General features: G+C 44.2%; 1 protein-coding gene and 1 pseudogene across 3 annotated transcripts in view; both read left to right on the top strand.

Moving 5' to 3' along the window:
* Positions 1 to 4,891: 4,891 nt before the first annotated feature.
* LOC135568155 (uncharacterized) lies at positions 4,892 to 10,362 on the top strand (annotated as a pseudogene).
* Positions 10,363 to 13,753: 3,391 nt separating this feature from the next.
* Positions 13,754 to 16,525, top strand: part of LOC115130172 (integrin beta-5-like) — a 96,881-nt gene continuing 94,109 nt past the window's right edge. For 2 of the 3 annotated variants that reach the window (XM_029661024.2, XM_065018701.1), the window contains exons 1-4: positions 13,754 to 14,392; positions 15,177 to 15,262; positions 15,695 to 15,902; positions 16,190 to 16,439. In XM_029661024.2, the coding sequence (XP_029516884.2) occupies positions 14,311 to 14,392; positions 15,177 to 15,262; positions 15,695 to 15,902; positions 16,190 to 16,439 (626 nt within the window). In that variant the 5' untranslated portion in view covers positions 13,754 to 14,310. The remainder of the gene's footprint in view (positions 14,393 to 15,176; positions 15,263 to 15,694; positions 15,903 to 16,189; positions 16,440 to 16,525) is intronic. The other variant, XM_029661034.2, reaches the window with a different exon arrangement.

The raw sequence follows: 16,525 nt of genomic DNA, 5'->3' as shown, positions 1-16,525 counted from the left end.
CTGGGGAGGGACGGGTCATAATAATGGCTGGAACAACGCTAATGGATTGGCATCAAATACATAGAAACCATGTTTTTGATACCATTCCATGTGTTCCACTCGAGCCATTACCATGAACCCGTCCTCCCCAATTAAGGAGCCACCAACCTCCTGTGGATGTCACATTGCAACAGGAAATTCCTCTTTTTGAGACTAAAATAGGCTATTTGAGGCCTTGGCGTTTGGGACAACACAAAGTTTTTTCTTTGGGTTATATGCAGATTTTTTGTATCATTAAGTAAAACTAATGATGAAATGCGGTCTATTAGCTGGATTTAAATACGAGTGAGTAGAATACAGGAACATACGTAGGTAGAGAGAGTGAGATGTTGATCTTCACATGAACCCCTGATTAGACCCAATCCTGATCTCTCCCAAGGAGCTGTCACACTGCCCTTAATCCTGTATTGCACAACAGACTTTACCTAGTAGACACACAGACACACACCAGACTCTTCAACCTCAGCAGGCTGAAGAAATTCAGCCTGTCTCTGAGGGCCTTCACAGTGGTCTACAGGAACACCATCAAGAGCATACTGTTGGACTGCATTACAGCCTGGTACGGCCACTCCACCGCCGCTGATTGCAAGGCTGCTGAATAGCTGCCACTAGGCAGGTACCTGCTCCCCCTCCTGTAAATATGAAATACCTGTCGGTCAAACAACCTAAACTGGCTTTACTAGCACGTTCAGTTCCAGATCTAGTTCTTGTACCATTTCCACCAATATTTTTGCCGATTAAAGTAAAAGCACACTGTACATCAAGGTCCCCCACCCCCCCAAAAAAAAGTTTTCTTAGCAAAAAATATACACTGCTCAAAAAAATAAAGGGAACACTTAAACAACACAATGTAACTCCAAGTCAATCACACTTCTGTGAAATCAAACTGTCCACTTAGGAAGCAACACTGATTGACAATACATTTTACATTCACATTTTAGGCAATTAGCAAGACACCCCCAATAAAGGAGTGGTTCAGCAGGTGATAACCACAGACCACTTCTCAGTTCCTATGCTTCCTGGTTGATGTTTTGGTCACTTTTGAATGCTGGCGGTGCTTTCACTCTAGTGGTAGCATGAGACGGAGTCTACTCCCCACACAACTGGCTCAGGTAGTGCAGCTTATACAGGATGGCACATCAATGCGAGCTGTGGCAAGAAGGTTTGCTGTGTCTGTCAGCGTAGTGTCCAGAGCATGGAGGCGCTATCAGGAGACAGGCCAGTACATCAGGAGATGTGGAGGAGGCCGTAGGAGGGCAAAAACCCAGCAGCAGGACCGCAACCTCCGCTTTTGTGCAAGGAGGAGCAGGAGGACCACTGCCAGAGCCCTGCAAAATGACCTCCAGCAGGTCACAAATGTGCATGTGTCTGCTCAAACGGTCAGAAACAGACTCCATGAGGGTGGTATGAGGGCCCGACGTCCACAGGTGGGGGTTGTGCTTACAGCCCAACACCGTGCAGGACGTTTGACATTTGCCAGAGAACACCAAGCTTGGCAAATTCGCCACTGGCGCCCTGTGCTCTTCACAGATGAAAGCAGGTTCACTCTGAGCACATGTGACAGACGTGACAGTCTGGAGACGCCGTGGAGAACGTTCTGCTGCCTGCAACATCCTCCAGCATGACCGGTTTGGTGGTGGGTCAGTCATGGTGTGGGGTGGTATTTCTTTGGGGGGCCGCACAGCCCTCCATGTGCTCGCCAGAGGTAGCCTGACTGCCATTAGGTACCGAGATGAGATCCTCAAACCCCTTGTGAGACCATATGCTGGTGCGGTTGGCCCTGGGTTCCTCCTAATGCAAGACAATGCCAGACCTCATGTGGATGGAGTGTGTCAGCAGTTCCTGCAAGAGGAAGGCATTGATGCTATGGACTGGCCCGCCCGTTCCCCAGACCTGAATCCAATTGAGCACATCTGGGACATCATGTCTCGCTCCATCCACGAACGCCACGTTGCACCACAGACTGTCCAGATTCTTAAAAAATCCCTGTCTTAGGTCAGTTAGGATCACCACTTTATTTTAAGAATGTGAAATGTCAGAATAATAGTAGAGAGAAGGATTTATTTCAGCTTTTCATTTTTTTGAGAAAAAATGGAGAAAACCTCAATTATATTTTTTTACTTGAAATTTGATGACTTCTCCGAGAGTGACCCCAAAATTAGAAAAAGTGAACCATCGCCTTTGTTCATATTTTCATGAAAGCTGTACACCACCAGGGTACAAAGATTGTCTTAGGGTCATTTTGGAAAAACCACAAAGACGCACGCACGCACACACACACACACACACACACACACACACACACACACACACACACACACACACACACACACACACACACACACACACACACACACAATGAGAAATTGAGATTGAACTCAGCCAGCAGCTCCTGAAAAGGAAGATCACCATGGTTGGCACAGTTACTACTCGCAACAAGGGGGAGAGAGGCCTTCTCATCAAAGTTTGCCTTCACCTCCACCATCACTCTAGTTTCTTACCTCCCAAAAAGCGCACTGCACAAAACGGCTGAGATCAGTGATCGTGAGGACAGGAAGCCAGCCATCATCCTGGACTACAACCACAACAAAGGAGGCGTGGACAACCTGGACAAGGTGATTGGAACTTACAGCTGCAGGAGGATGACTGCCCACTGGCCCCTGGTCATCTCCCATAACATCATTGATGTGTCTAATACATTGCCTTTGTGATATGGAACAAGATCAACCCTACCTGCATGCCTTATAAGCGGAACAAGAGGAGGCTGTTCCTGGAACAGCTGGGAAAGGCATTTGCAACCCCACACATTCAAAGAAGGGAGCGCCTCCCACGCACAGCAGCCTCTGCAGCGCTTCTGAAAGCTGTTCAGGGGGCTGAATCTTGTCCTGATCCACCTGAGGCTGCATTCATCTGCACTGTCCATGGACACACACTGCATACTGTCCTACATGTGCTAATTAGAGTTGATTGATTTATTTTCCTCAGGTTTTTGTTTTGTATCTATTATCTTATTTTATTCTTATTTCTTATTGTTGTTTATACACCTTGTGGGTGGGGGCAATGGTTCAAAAAATGGGAGAAGACTAGTATTTTGTAGATGAATTCCTCATTGTACAGTATATAAAAATGTATCACTATGCTGCCAAAAAAGTTCAAGACTGTTTCCTTTCAATAAAATGCAGGTTTGTGATGAATGACAGGTTGATCCTTCACGCAAAATAGATTTGGGTGTTAAAATTCAATCAAGCTGCTTTATTTTAGGGGTTTAGTGAAGGCGGGTAATTTTTTACCCTTAGGACAAGGCAGTTTACAGAATGTTAAAGACTACACATGAGTTAAACCACATCAGGAGACCACTTGAGGTCTGGGAAAAATCAAATAATTCTTATTTTTTAAAAGTAGTTACCCTTTAATTCAAGTGTGCAGGCACCTAGCTCTTGATTAGCTGTATTTCTGTAGCGTACGCATGAGATGGCGTATGCAAAATAAATGGCCACTGGATTGACGCAAATAACCACGGTATCGTTCTGACAGGTAGGCATAGACTATTTTGTAGCTGGTTAACGTTTAATGGGTTGTTTAACATTTAATAAGCCATTCCATCTACCAGAAGACAGTTAGACCTATCATTAGCATCGCTATATTTCTCCTGTTCCTTAATTGTTTGAAACCTAGACGTTTTACTTCCTGTTATGAGGCATGTCTTACCTTGCTTCAAAGTAGCCTATAGCCAAAATCCCACCATAGAAACGTGGAGGCAATTATTTTTACAAGGACTTACTCATGTGTTCTCCTGTTCTATTGGTTTTCTTTCAACTTTTCTTATTGTCTGGCACCCAAAGGCATTATCCTAATAATATTAGAAAACCGTAATAGTTGTTGCATCTTTAAATCCCCTCTCTTTCTAAGTATAATTACATCTCTGTCTATGAAACCCCCGTGCATGTGTGGTGCTCATTTTAGAACGGTGTTTTCCCGCAAATACAATTTTGGGATCATCACACATAGACCTACTGCCGTGTGTACATTGGTGTGACTAAAATGTCAATAAATAAGAGTTTAGCAACCTTTTGAGCTAAACGTTCCAATCAGCCCTATTAATTGATATGGCATATACCTCCACGACACTACTTTGATACATATCAGTGGGGATTAAGAATTGAGTATATGCAATGCCCACTGAAAAATAAATGGGTATACGGAGTATATCCCCCAACTATACCACTGCAGTTAGGCCTATGTCACAGATCCCCTATGCATCAGGGGTGATCCAGATGCATATTGTGCCTTATAACCAACATGGGTTTCAAAATGCAATGAACAACTTGGCTGGTAAATCAACGGGAATCGGATGTTCAAAATGTTCAAAACACACTATTCAAAGTAATAAGCACAAGAAGGATGCTTCCTCTTACAACACAAATCTCATAACCAATGGAATGCATGTTCACTTTTTAACTTGAGCTAGGCCATTTTAATACAAAATAAATAATATTATGTCCATTTAGAGTATGTAGTCTCCCTCTCATTGCTTTGGTACATGACATGCATTAAGTTCCTTCAATACAGCCCCTCTGTCTTTGTCGATAGAAGACGGCTGGAAATTCCTTCTCAACAGGTATAGACCATGTCTATCAGTCCCAGCACTTTCTCTATACTATAATTAGAGAATGATGAAATAGTCTGTTTGTACGTCCCATTTCTCCACCCTTCTCCAGAAGTGTGCACTTACAAACTCCCTGTCATGGATTTAACAATGGTGGAAACTCTGTCCAGCTTCACCATTCCATCCTTTTAAATCTAAGAAGGGAGTGTTCAAGTGCACATTTTGGGAGAAGTTTGGAGAATTGGGATGCAACGTAGGCCTAACTCCGTACGTTACAGGTCTGTGTTTGACCTGGTGAATGTCACCCGTTTCCAGGAGCTGACCCCAAGCTGCTGGGTTGGTACTTATCCCTGCCTGTAGAAGACAGGAAGTTTATACAAAGTACAGCAGGGGACCAGGAAATGTATTCCAAATGTATGACAGAGAAACACAAGCACGAAAGCTCCCATTTGTGTCATTATATTCTAAACAGTTGTATAGAATCCCTACCCAGTGATACCAAATGACTGTAAAATATTAATTATATTGACATAGCCTACTTACTATAGACTCAGTAAAACTGAGCAACGGATTAGCTGTCCTTCCCCTCAACTTTCTTCTCCACAGAGGAAGGAGTATTCCATCAGCTTCTGCAGAGGCATCCTGCTCTGGAAGTAGCCAGACAACTGGTTTATGTGAAACGTAATGGCTCTGCTTGAGTTATGGCTCTGCTTGACTTTGAACTATTTTCTGTTTTAACCCAGGTTTAATTATCCTTAAGGAAGAATAGCCTACATACCATACTCACGTTACTCTGTATATTTTACTCAATTAATCATTTTCTTATAATTTTATAACAGGGGGGGAGTAGTAATAGGAGGAGGGTGAGGAGTAGGAGGAAGAGGGGAGGAGTAGTAGTAGGAGGAGGGGGAGGAGTAAGAGGGGGAGGTGTAGGAGTAGGAGGAGGAAGAGGGGAGGAGGAAGTAGAGTAGGAGGGAGAGGATGAGTAGTAGGAGGAAGAGGGGAGGAGGAGGTGGAGTAGGAGGGAGATGAGGCAGAGGAGGAGGGGAGGAGGAGTAGTTGTAGGAGGAGGGGAGGAGGAGGAGGGGAGGAGGAGGTGGAGGAGGAGGGAGAGGAGGAGGAGGAGAGGGGGGGAGGAGGGGGAGGACGAAGAGGAAGAGGAGTAGACAGTAGGAGGAGGAGGAGCCGGAGTAGTAGTAGTAGACAGTAGTCGTAGACAGTAGTAGTAGTAGTAGTAGTAGCGGTAGTAGTAGCAGTAGTAGTAGCGGTAGTAGTAGTAGCGGTAGTAGTAGTAGCGTTAGTAGTAGTAGCGGTAGTAGTAGTAGCGGTAGTAGTAGTAGCGGTAGCAGTAGTAGTAGTAGTAATAGTAGTAGAAGAAGAAGTAGTGGTAGTAGCAGTAGCGGTAGTAGTAGTAGCGGTAGTAGTAGTAATAATATACAGTAGTAGCAGTAGTAATAGACCGTAGTAGGAGTAGTTGTCATAGTAGTGGTAGTAGTAGCAGTAGTAATAGTAGTGGTAGTTGTAGTAGCAGCAGTAGTAGTAGTAGTAGTAGTAGTAGTAGTAGTAGTAGTAGTAGTTGTAGTAGAAGTAGTAGTAGTAGTAGCAGTAGAAGTAGTAGTAGTAGTAGTAGTAGTAGACAGTAGTAGTAGAAGTAGTAATAGTAGTAGTAGCGGTAGAAATAGTAGTAGTAGTAATAGACAGTAGTAGTACTAGTAGTAGTAATAGACCGTAGTAGTAGAAGTAGTAGTAGTGCTAGTAGTAGTAGTAGATGGTAGTAGTAGTAGAAGTAGTAGTAGTAGTAGTACATTAGTAGTAGAAGTAGAAGTAGTAGTTGTAGTAGCAGTAGTAGTAGTTGTAGTAGTAGTAGTAGTGGTAGTAGTAGACAGTCGTAGACAGTAGTAGCAGTAGAAGTAGTAGTAGAAGTAGTAGTAGTAGCAGTAGACAGTAGTAGTTGTAGTAGTAGCAGTAGTAGTAATACTGGTAGTAGTAGTAGTAGTAGTAGTAATAGTAGTAGACAGTAGTAGTTGTAGTAGTAGACAGTAGTAGTAGTAGTAGTAGTAGTAGTAGTAGTAGTAGACAGTAGTAGGTCTGGTAGCAGTAAAAGTAGTAGTAGAAGTAGTAGTTGTTGCAGTAGTAGTAGTTGTAGTAGCGGTAGTAGTACTAGTAGTAGGAGTAGGAGGAGGACTTTATTAATCCCACGAAGGGACATTAATTTCATCACAACAGCATCAAAGTTGTTTTGCTTCAGCTTCCTTGTTTCTTTATTTTGATACAACCATATTATTTTGTTCCTCTTCCCAACAACATGAAAGAAGATCTAAATCTGTTCAGGGCACGGAGGAGTCCAGACAGTCTACCACCAGGTGGCAGCAGGAACAGTGCTGCAGTTCAGGGCCTGTCAGCCTCAGCAGCCCTTCACTACCCCAGCAGTGGGCTGTCTAGTCAGCCTACAGGACAGCTTCCAGTCAGCCTGTGGTGATACCAGTGGCGGCCATATTGGAGCCACAGAGGATTCTCCAGGCCGACAGGACGGGCACTGCACCTAGGTCCAGCTGCTGTCTCAGCTGTGGGAGGAAGGAGGGTGGCAGGATGGCAACAGCAGTAGTTTGATGGTGTGTAAGGACCCGTCAGCCCAGGCTAGCTTCTCTCTGGATATGGAACTGGAGATGCAGAGCCTGTCTGCCATCCATGACCAATATGAGTCCATGGTCATCTCCATGTCCATGCACGACCAGACGGCAGAATTCCCCATGTTGGACCAGGAGACTCCTCCAGAGAACTTTAGTTTCAACAGCACTAGGATGGACCGCACTGAGTGTAACAACAGGGGTGCAACTTTGGTTTTAGAAGTGGGGAGACATTATTATTATTATTATAAAAATGTATGTCAGATAAACATTACAAACAGCCTACCCGACCTCTCTGAGGAGTACGCATGGTCCTAAAGCACACCAGTGCCTCGTTTGTATCACATTCCATTGATAAAACCTGGGGGGGGACCCATCCCCAGTGAAAGTTGCACCACTGTGTAACAACACCACCAACACCAGCATCAACACCAGCCAGTCAGCGGAGCCGGACTGTGACGACTCACTGTCACTCGTGGTCACCAAGGGAAGCACTGGGCAGTATAGTGTCTTCCTGCACAGGAGACTGCAGCGAGTACTGTGATAGGATTTACGACAACTGCCCCGGGATCCTAGCTAATGAGGAGGAGGCCTCGAGGTACGAGACAGCAAATAACAATGTTAACTATCACAATGTTATGGATTAGGATGGGATTGTTCTCATGTATAAAGCAAGTAAATGAGGGGACACCTGATTCAAACGAGACACCCCCACTAGGCGAAACCAAGATGGATCAGTCTCAGTGCACACCAGACTCCACCAGAAGGTGCCTCAGGTCCTGAAGGTGGACGACAGAGAGATGAGATAGGTCCTGTCGGGTACCCCTCGACCAGCTCAGACCGCTGTCTGTCGACTCCCAGAGGATCACCTCGGGGACCATCTACATCCACCCTACAGTTGAGCATCCTCTGGTACCCCTCCTTCCTCTCAGTACATTTAGGGTTGTACTATGCAGTCAGATAATAGACGAGTCTTTGGGAAATGCTCTGTCTGGGTAGGTATATTAATGAATAAAAAAATGAATGGATGAATAAATAAATAAATAAATGAATCGAGTTGGCTGTTGTTGAAATGTTATTCTTTCTATCCTCCAGTGCCTCAGATAGGAGATCCCAGTAGTTGCAGGTAGGGGATATTCGCGTAGAGGACGTCAGTATAGGTGGTGAAGACGAGGGAGAGTTAAACAGACTGGTGTCCCAGTCTCTTTCATCGGTTCTTGGGACAGGAGGGTCCTATAGGGGGAAAGGTCCAGTGGTCCACCTGGAGACTGAGGAAAGCAGGTCTGGGAAGGCAGTCATCCTCCTCCCAAAGCAGCCTGTGGCCAACCGGGGGGGCAGGTAACGAGACCTATTCACTCATTCATCCATGGACATGTTGAATGAATAAACATGCAATGCTTTGCACTATGGTGTTCCACAGTGTTCTCAGAGCTGGTTCAGATCCACCTGGATTTACTAACTCTCCCATTCAACAGGTGGAACCAAAGACCACAACTCCAGCGAGGCATGGTACAAGGCAGCGGAGGACCGTGGGCCTGAAGGTGGGGCACTGAAGGAAGGAGGTCTGGCTCTGGTCGTGGAGGAGGGTGAAAATGGCAAGTATTTGGGTAGTGGAAAAAGCTGCATGATGGACAGAAGATTTTCCATACACAGATGTTTGAGTTTCAAGTGTTTCAAAGTGCATCGTTTGGGATTGGGTCGTAGTTCAGTATTTGACTGAATATAGCTGAATTTGAAGTTTTGGTAACACTACCTATCTGTAGGTACATAAGGACTTCATAACACATTCATAACACAAACACAACACGTTCATAAGAAGTGTTTAAACATGAATTGATATTTTCCTTTGGGAGACATTAGGGAAAAGGGGAAGGATCAGAGCTCCTTCCTATGCCTACCATGTGATGTAACGGAGGTAAGCCTCAGTATGAGACGATGTCTCTTACTCAATTAATCTTTTCTCAATTCCTTGAGACTGTTTTGGATAAGGTCCAAGGTCCCTCCCCTTTGGCTTTCTTCTCCAATTCTGTTTGAAAGGAAGAAAGGAGATAGGATGTGAGGAATCAAGTAAAGAATGGAATTGGGAAAGTGTGAGTAATGTGGCCACCAGAGAGCAGCAGATCCTAATAAAAGTTCACTGTCTGTCCGATTTTACAGGGAGAAGTAATGCTCTGGTTTGAGAACTATCAGGCATCTGAAGTGAGCAACAACCTCAGTGTAGACTGAAACTACATAACTGTTGTGACACAAAGATTTCAACATAATTACAACTAGATCAATAGCAGAAAGACTTTTGTATTCACAAGGGCTTTAACCCTCCACATGAACGAATGGACTACATGTCAATGTTTTCACCTACGTTCTCTGTTCCTGTAGAGTTGCCAAAGTGACCATGAGTGGTCCAAAGGTGGCTGAGAGTGCAGTGCGTGAGATGGATGGGTACAGTATGCCGGGACAAACTGTGCATGTCGTTCACATCCACTGACCCAGCAACACTGGGACCCAGGGTCAGAGTCAGGACCAGGGGGCAAACCCAACAGCAGCAGTCAGGTCCCACAGTCAGCACAAAGACAGGGCTATCTGGAGACGCCCCAGGCCCCCAAGACTACAAATCAAATCAAATCAAATGTATTTATATATAGACAACACCTAGACTACAAGACAACACCTAGACTACCACTTGACTGAAGGTTAGGGGGACAGGAATCTTCCTACCAATGGTATAATGTTTCTCTACAGTTTTGTTATTGTTTTGGTTTGTAATCAGGGATTGTAGATATAAATATGAATTGTTTTCAATATGTTGCAATACGTGGATTGCTCCCAAATTGATTTGCCCACAATCCTTGTCTCTCTCCCATGTCTTTGATTTCTGTTCTCATCTGGCATTTCTCTCTCCAGCCCCTGCAGCTCAGCCTCCAAAAGAGGACAACCATGGGCAGCTTCAATACGCTGATGGCCGCGCTGTCAGAGCGCCACCCCGAGGCGGGGAAGCAGAGGATCATAGACGCACTGCTGGAGCTGAGGGCAGAAGTAGTAGGGGTTCCTCAGCAGCCTGCCCCTCAAGACCATCGTAGACATGACCTCTGACCTGCTGACACGATAAGCATGTCCTTTGTTGTTTAACACAGGCTACTATATTTTTTGTCAATTTTGATTCATTTGAATGAGGTAACCAACTCATCCACTATGTTTAGTTTACTATGGTACGCAGGCTATACCACCTGTTTTCAAGTCCATTCCCTCATTTTTCACTCCTCTGACATGCAGCAATGATTAATAATGGTGTAATAGCCTACAGTTCTCTTGACATTTTGTTTTATTTATTATGATAGGCTGTTTTACCAGTATGCCTTACTTTCATCCCTGCACATCTCTCATCATCGTGTATGTTCTCGCACGTCTCTGTCTATGGCCAACAGGTGGCGCAAGCTTCCTGGTTTTTGGTTTTTGTTGATCACCGAATACTTGACGAAATATTCGACTGAGCCATTCTAGTGAGGTGTGAACCGTTGGGGTATCAATGCATATGTAAAAGGGGTGCTGATTACATGTGCTCCCTGGATAATGAAGATTCACTGTACACACGCTCTATCATATCACTTAACAGAGATCACATCACATGACTGCTGACTGTGCTCAATAAGGCAATTAGGTTATATATTGACTAAGCAGAGACAGTTTTTGTGGAAGACATTATACTGTATAGCTTAATTCTCACTTTATACCATCAATAGACTGGGCCAAGAGCCTAATTCAATATCCTCAATAAGCCTATTTCCTCAAATGGCAGTCACAGCCCTAAATGTCAAATGTATGGTGACCTTACTGCTGTTACAGTAGCATACTGCCTATTCTTTGTTGACTTTTGTAGGTCAATATCATGGATTTGTGTGTCAGCTACCAAGGTTTCAATGCAACGTGTTAAAGCAGGGTTGTCAAACTCATTCCATGGAGGGCCAAGAGGCTGCTGGTTTTTGGTTTTTCCTTTAATTTAAAACCTAGACAACCAGGTGAGGGGAGTTCCTTACTAATTAGTGACCTTAATTAATCAATAAAGTACGAGGGATGAGCGAAAACCCAGAGACACCCGGCCCTCTGTGGAATGAGTTTGACAGGTATGTTACACGCTGATCACACCGACTGCGTTGTGTGCACCAGCCATGCAAAATAATTTTACACATACATATTAAAGGCCCTGCATGGTCAATCTGTGTCTGCATTGGCCATGCAATATTTACAGTGAATCGGCCTCTGCAGGGCATTTATACTTCTTACGTTTCACGGAGCAGCGTGGAAGTTGTCAAGGAAGTGAGTTTGTGTTTATACAGGACCTCCTGCCCTCACCTACCATCAATCAAGTCTTTTCAGAGCTATACGGAGCCCTCCGCAATGTTACAAAATTTGAGAAGTGCATGACGATGCGGTGATGCGTGCCTCCGGAGGCTTCGCAATTGCGTCACACCATCCATATGGTGGCTCCAACCACATTGTCAGATCAAGCATAAATTGGCTCTTACATATTGCATTCTAAAAGTATTCAGACCCCTTGACTTTTTCCACATTTTGTTACTTTACAGCCTTATGCTAAAATGTATTAAATGGTTTTTTTCCCCTCATCAATCTACACACAATACCCCATAATGACAAAGCAAAAACAAGGTTTTAGAATTAAAAATATATATTTTAGAATAAGGACTGTGACATAACAAAATGAGAAAGTCAAGGGATGTGAATACTTCTGAATGCATGGTATACGGAGCCTTCAGCATTGTCACAAATGTGGGTCTTTACATAAGTATTCAGACCCTTTACTCAGTACTTTGTTGAAGCATCTTTGGCAGCGATTACAGCCTAGAGTCTTCTTGGGTATGATGCTACAAGCTTGACACGCCTGTATTTGGGGAGTTTCTTCCATTCTTCTCTGCAGATCCTCTCAAGCTCTGTCAGGTTGGATGGGGAGCATTGCTACACAGCTATTTTCAGGTCTCTCCAGAGATGTTTGATCAGGTTCAAGTCCAGGCTCTGAGTGGGCCACTCAAGGACATTCAGAGACTTGTCCCAAAGCCACTCCTGCGTTGTCTTGGCTGTGTGCTTAGTGTCGTTGTCCTATTGGAAGGTGAACCTTTGCCCCAATCTGAGGCCCTGAGCGCTCTGGATCAGGTTTTCATCAATGATCTCTCTGTACTTTACTCAGTTCATCTTTTCCTTGATCCTTACTGGTCTCCCAGTCCCTGCCGATGAAAAATATCCCCACAGCAGGATTCTGCCACCATCATGCTTCACTGTAGGGATCATGCCAGATTTCCTCCAGATATGACGCTTGGCATTCAGGCCAAAGAGTTCTATCTTGGTTTCGTCAAACCAGAGAATCTTGTTTCTCATGGTCTGAGTCTTTAGGTGCCTTTTGGCAAACTCCAAGCAGGCTGTCAAGTGCATTTTACTGAGGAGTGGCTTCCTTCCGCCACAAAGGCCTGGTTGGTGGAGAGGCTGCAGAGATGGTTGTCCTTCTGGAAGATTCTCCCATCTCCACAGAGGAACTCAGGAGCTCTGTCAGTGACCATCGGGTTCTTGGTCACCTACCTGACCAAGGCCCTTCTCCCTCGATTGTTCAGTTTGGCCGGCCAACCAGGTCTAGGAAGAGTCTTGGTGGTTCTAATCTACTTCCATCTAAGAATGATGGAGGCCACTGTATAGGGAGCCCTCCGCATTGTCACGAATTTGGGAGGCGATGCGGTACGGAGCTGAATTTGGCCTCTGCATGCCTCTGGAGGCTATGCAATTGCATTACACCTTCCATACGGAACCTCCAACCACATTTTCAGATCGAGCATAAATGGGCTTTTATTAAAAAATGTAATCCTAACTGCTCTCGCATGTCAACGAGCATCTGCATAGCCAGGCGCTAAAATAGAACTTGGTTCTATTTGAGACACCTGAAGCACTGTCAGGCCTGCGTTACCCATCCCCTCGTTGTTTTTTATGACCATATACCAATGTGGGTGATTGAAAGATGATTGAGGTTCACATTCCAGTCCAGTTGGTTGCAGTAAAGCATCTTAAAGTTGGTTGCCAACCGCCATATAAAATCCACAGAAGAAGTGGACAACTACGAGGGGTTACTAGAAACTGACTAGGTGTGGATTAATTGTTGTGGATTAATTGTAGGAGTAGAGAATTCCAAAAAAATACTTTTTACATTTTAGGTCAAATGACAACACCATTTTTATATTCAAGGACAAATTATCTAGCAACAGCAAACTAGCTGGCTAAATGTCCATGAATGTTTCGACCTGTCCAAAAATAATATAGCTGGTTCAGAGTTCGTTTTGATATTTCAACCTGTGTCCTGAGCGAGTCTGGTGGAGATAGACAACGCGAGCTGGTGTGGAATGGTAAACAAAGAAAGGGGTTAACAGATACCCCCCCATTTGGAAATGTGCGGAGACTCAACCCACCAGCGGCAAGTGGGCGGAGTCTCCAACTGGCAAAGCGTTGAACACCGCAGGGGACTGAAGAACAAACTTGTTGGGTAGAGGTAAACTATTCTCGTGAGCTGGAATTCTATTCTACATTTAGGACAAACTTGTACCTACATTTAATTTTATCAAGGGAATTGTTACACACCAAATAAGGGGTTATAACGGATGGGAAAGTATTGGAAAACAAGAACCAAGGGATGTCGGCTATGGGTGAACTACGGACAACATGATAGGCTGGCTCTGCATAACTATTTGCAAAAATCACAGCTCTTGACTCTGAACCCAGTATTTAAAAAATATTGGTTTGTTTCTGTTATGTGGAATACTTCTGAGGGACAATGAATTGCAATGTTTGTTTAGAGGCCGCGTAACATTATCGGGCCAATTCGCTTTGCTGGAGTTTAAATGTGACAAAGACTTGTTCACTACTCTGCACCGACGGAGAGGACAGAACGTGGATCTATCGAAAGGTTCGACTGTAGACTTTAGTGCCACAAACATTCCAGAAAACTTATCGAAACGAGACTTTTGAATAACTTTCCAATACGAGGAAATTATGTGGAACCCGTGGCAGTTGTTGTACCGTACAGCTCTTGGCTGCATGATTCTGGAAATATTTATTCACAATGTTGCACAAGGTAAGAACGTTTTTCTTAAATGTTTTGATACCCAGTTTTCGCGAAACTTGTCTTGTAATGGTCTATAATGGCAGTATTCCACGGGAAAGTGCTGACTAGTTTTCGTTTTAGAAGGCAATCGCACGATACGTGTATTAACATCTGGTCAGTTGTTACAGTAGCCGCGAATATCCTGCAACAATGTTGCCATATACACTAGAAAACCACAAAAGGGTAACGTTATTTAGTGTTCAGTCTTTCTCTTTGAAATGTTTGAGAGTATTGTCATGTTGCATTGAATTATAAATCATATTTAGTAGAAAGAGGAGGAACGGAGGCGCTACTAAGGTACACAATAGTACATGTTGGTAGACAGAAGGTGCTCTTTGTTAAAAGGGGTAAATTGTTCATCAAAAAGAAAGGAGGACCAAGGCACTATTAATATACTTAATTAAAATGCCTTTATTAGTATGGCACGTTAAATAGAAACCAAATCATATTTATTTGAATTATGTAGGTTATTTCTAAACGGAGGTCATCAGTTATAGTTATTTAATCGCTTCAAAGGTCTATGTTTCACTCTGACGCGTAAGAAATAATTCAAGACTAAATTGTAATTTGCCATATCCTACCTGCGCGCTTTAGCACGAATCAAACTGAATGTAATGTGTTGTATTACATCGTTTATTAGACTGTGACTTTAATACATATGTCCTGAGTTTCATTGGCTAGTAATCAAATGTCATGAATGATCAAATAGAATCTCTGGAACAATGTTGGTAACTTTGACTTTTTCTACTTTCAGGTCTGAATGTGTGTATGAGTGGCAGCGCTATGTCTTGTGAAGAATGCCTCATTATCCATCCAAGCTGTGCCTGGTGTGCGCAAGAGGTAGGGCAAATGCCACATTCCTCCAACTTGTTGGGTTTATGATGCACCATGTGGTGACAGTAGTAATCCTCACACTACATTTCTAAATGTGGCATACTGAACCCAATAGCTGGCTGAGTGTGCGTGAGGTGAGGACTCTCATATGGTTGTGTAATATTCTATATACTCAGGAGTGATGATGGCATGTTGTTTCAAAGAGCCAAAACATGTCAGTGTACCAGTGCAGTTCTGGAACCATTGTTGATCTCTGTTTTATAGTGGAGTGTCTACATACCTCCTGTTATAGAGGACCTAGAACTAAAAGAATAAGATATAAGATCCCCCCCCCCTCTATTTCCCCTTACCATACTCAACAGAAGCCAGGTCTGAGTCAGACCAGTCTGCTAACTCTACACGGGATTACAGGCGCTATTTGTTTTGTTCTTCCGTCAGAAGTTTGGCAGTGCGAGGACCCTGATGTCGCGGTGTGACCTGCGTCAGAACCTGCAGAAGAGGGGCTGTGAAGCCCATCATATGGAGAGTCCCAGTAGCAGCACCACAGTAATGAAGAGCGAACCCCTCAGCTCCAAAGGCTCCGGGCCTACCCAGTATGATGTCATCCAGATCATGCCCCAGAAGATCTCCCTCAGTCTCCGACCAGGTAATCCTCCTGTCCTAGCCTAGTAGTCCAGTTGGTTTGTTTCATGTATGGCATGAAAACAGTAGAAGTTACCTACTTTACATGCAATATATGGTAAGCCTAGTTCACCATCTCAGATCACAATGTGCTGCCAAGGCAACAGAGTTTGAACCTAAGGATTTGGAGAGTCCTGAGCTCTACGAGAAAAAAAAAAACGTTAAAAAAAAACCTAGCAGAACAATTTGTGTGCTGATTGATTTGTCAGCCTACTAAAGCAATGACACGTTATCCATATCCCCTCCCACAAGGTGACCAGACATCATTCAAAGTGCAGGTGCGTCAAGTGGAGGACTACCCAGTGGACCTGTACTACCTGATGGACCTGTCTCTGTCCATGAAGGATGACCTGGACACCATCAGGAACCTGGGCACCAAACTGGCCGATGAGATGAGGAAACTCACCAGCAACTTCAGACTGGGCTTCGGATCCTTTGTCGACAAGAACATGTCCCCCTTCTCCTACACGGCCCGCAAGTACCAGGACAACCCCTGCAATGGGTGAGGACTCAGAAAGACTTACAGTAGCATGGTCATGGGTTTGGGTGTAGGATTGAGAATCAAAAAGGAGGATTGCAGTTTAATTT

Source organism: Oncorhynchus nerka, linkage group LG1 (genome assembly GCF_034236695.1).
Source record: "Oncorhynchus nerka isolate Pitt River linkage group LG1, Oner_Uvic_2.0, whole genome shotgun sequence".
In the NCBI taxonomy this organism is placed as follows: domain Eukaryota; kingdom Metazoa; phylum Chordata; class Actinopteri; order Salmoniformes; family Salmonidae; genus Oncorhynchus; species Oncorhynchus nerka.
Note: the sequence above shows the minus strand (reverse complement) of the source record. Positions and strands in the feature narration are given on the sequence as shown.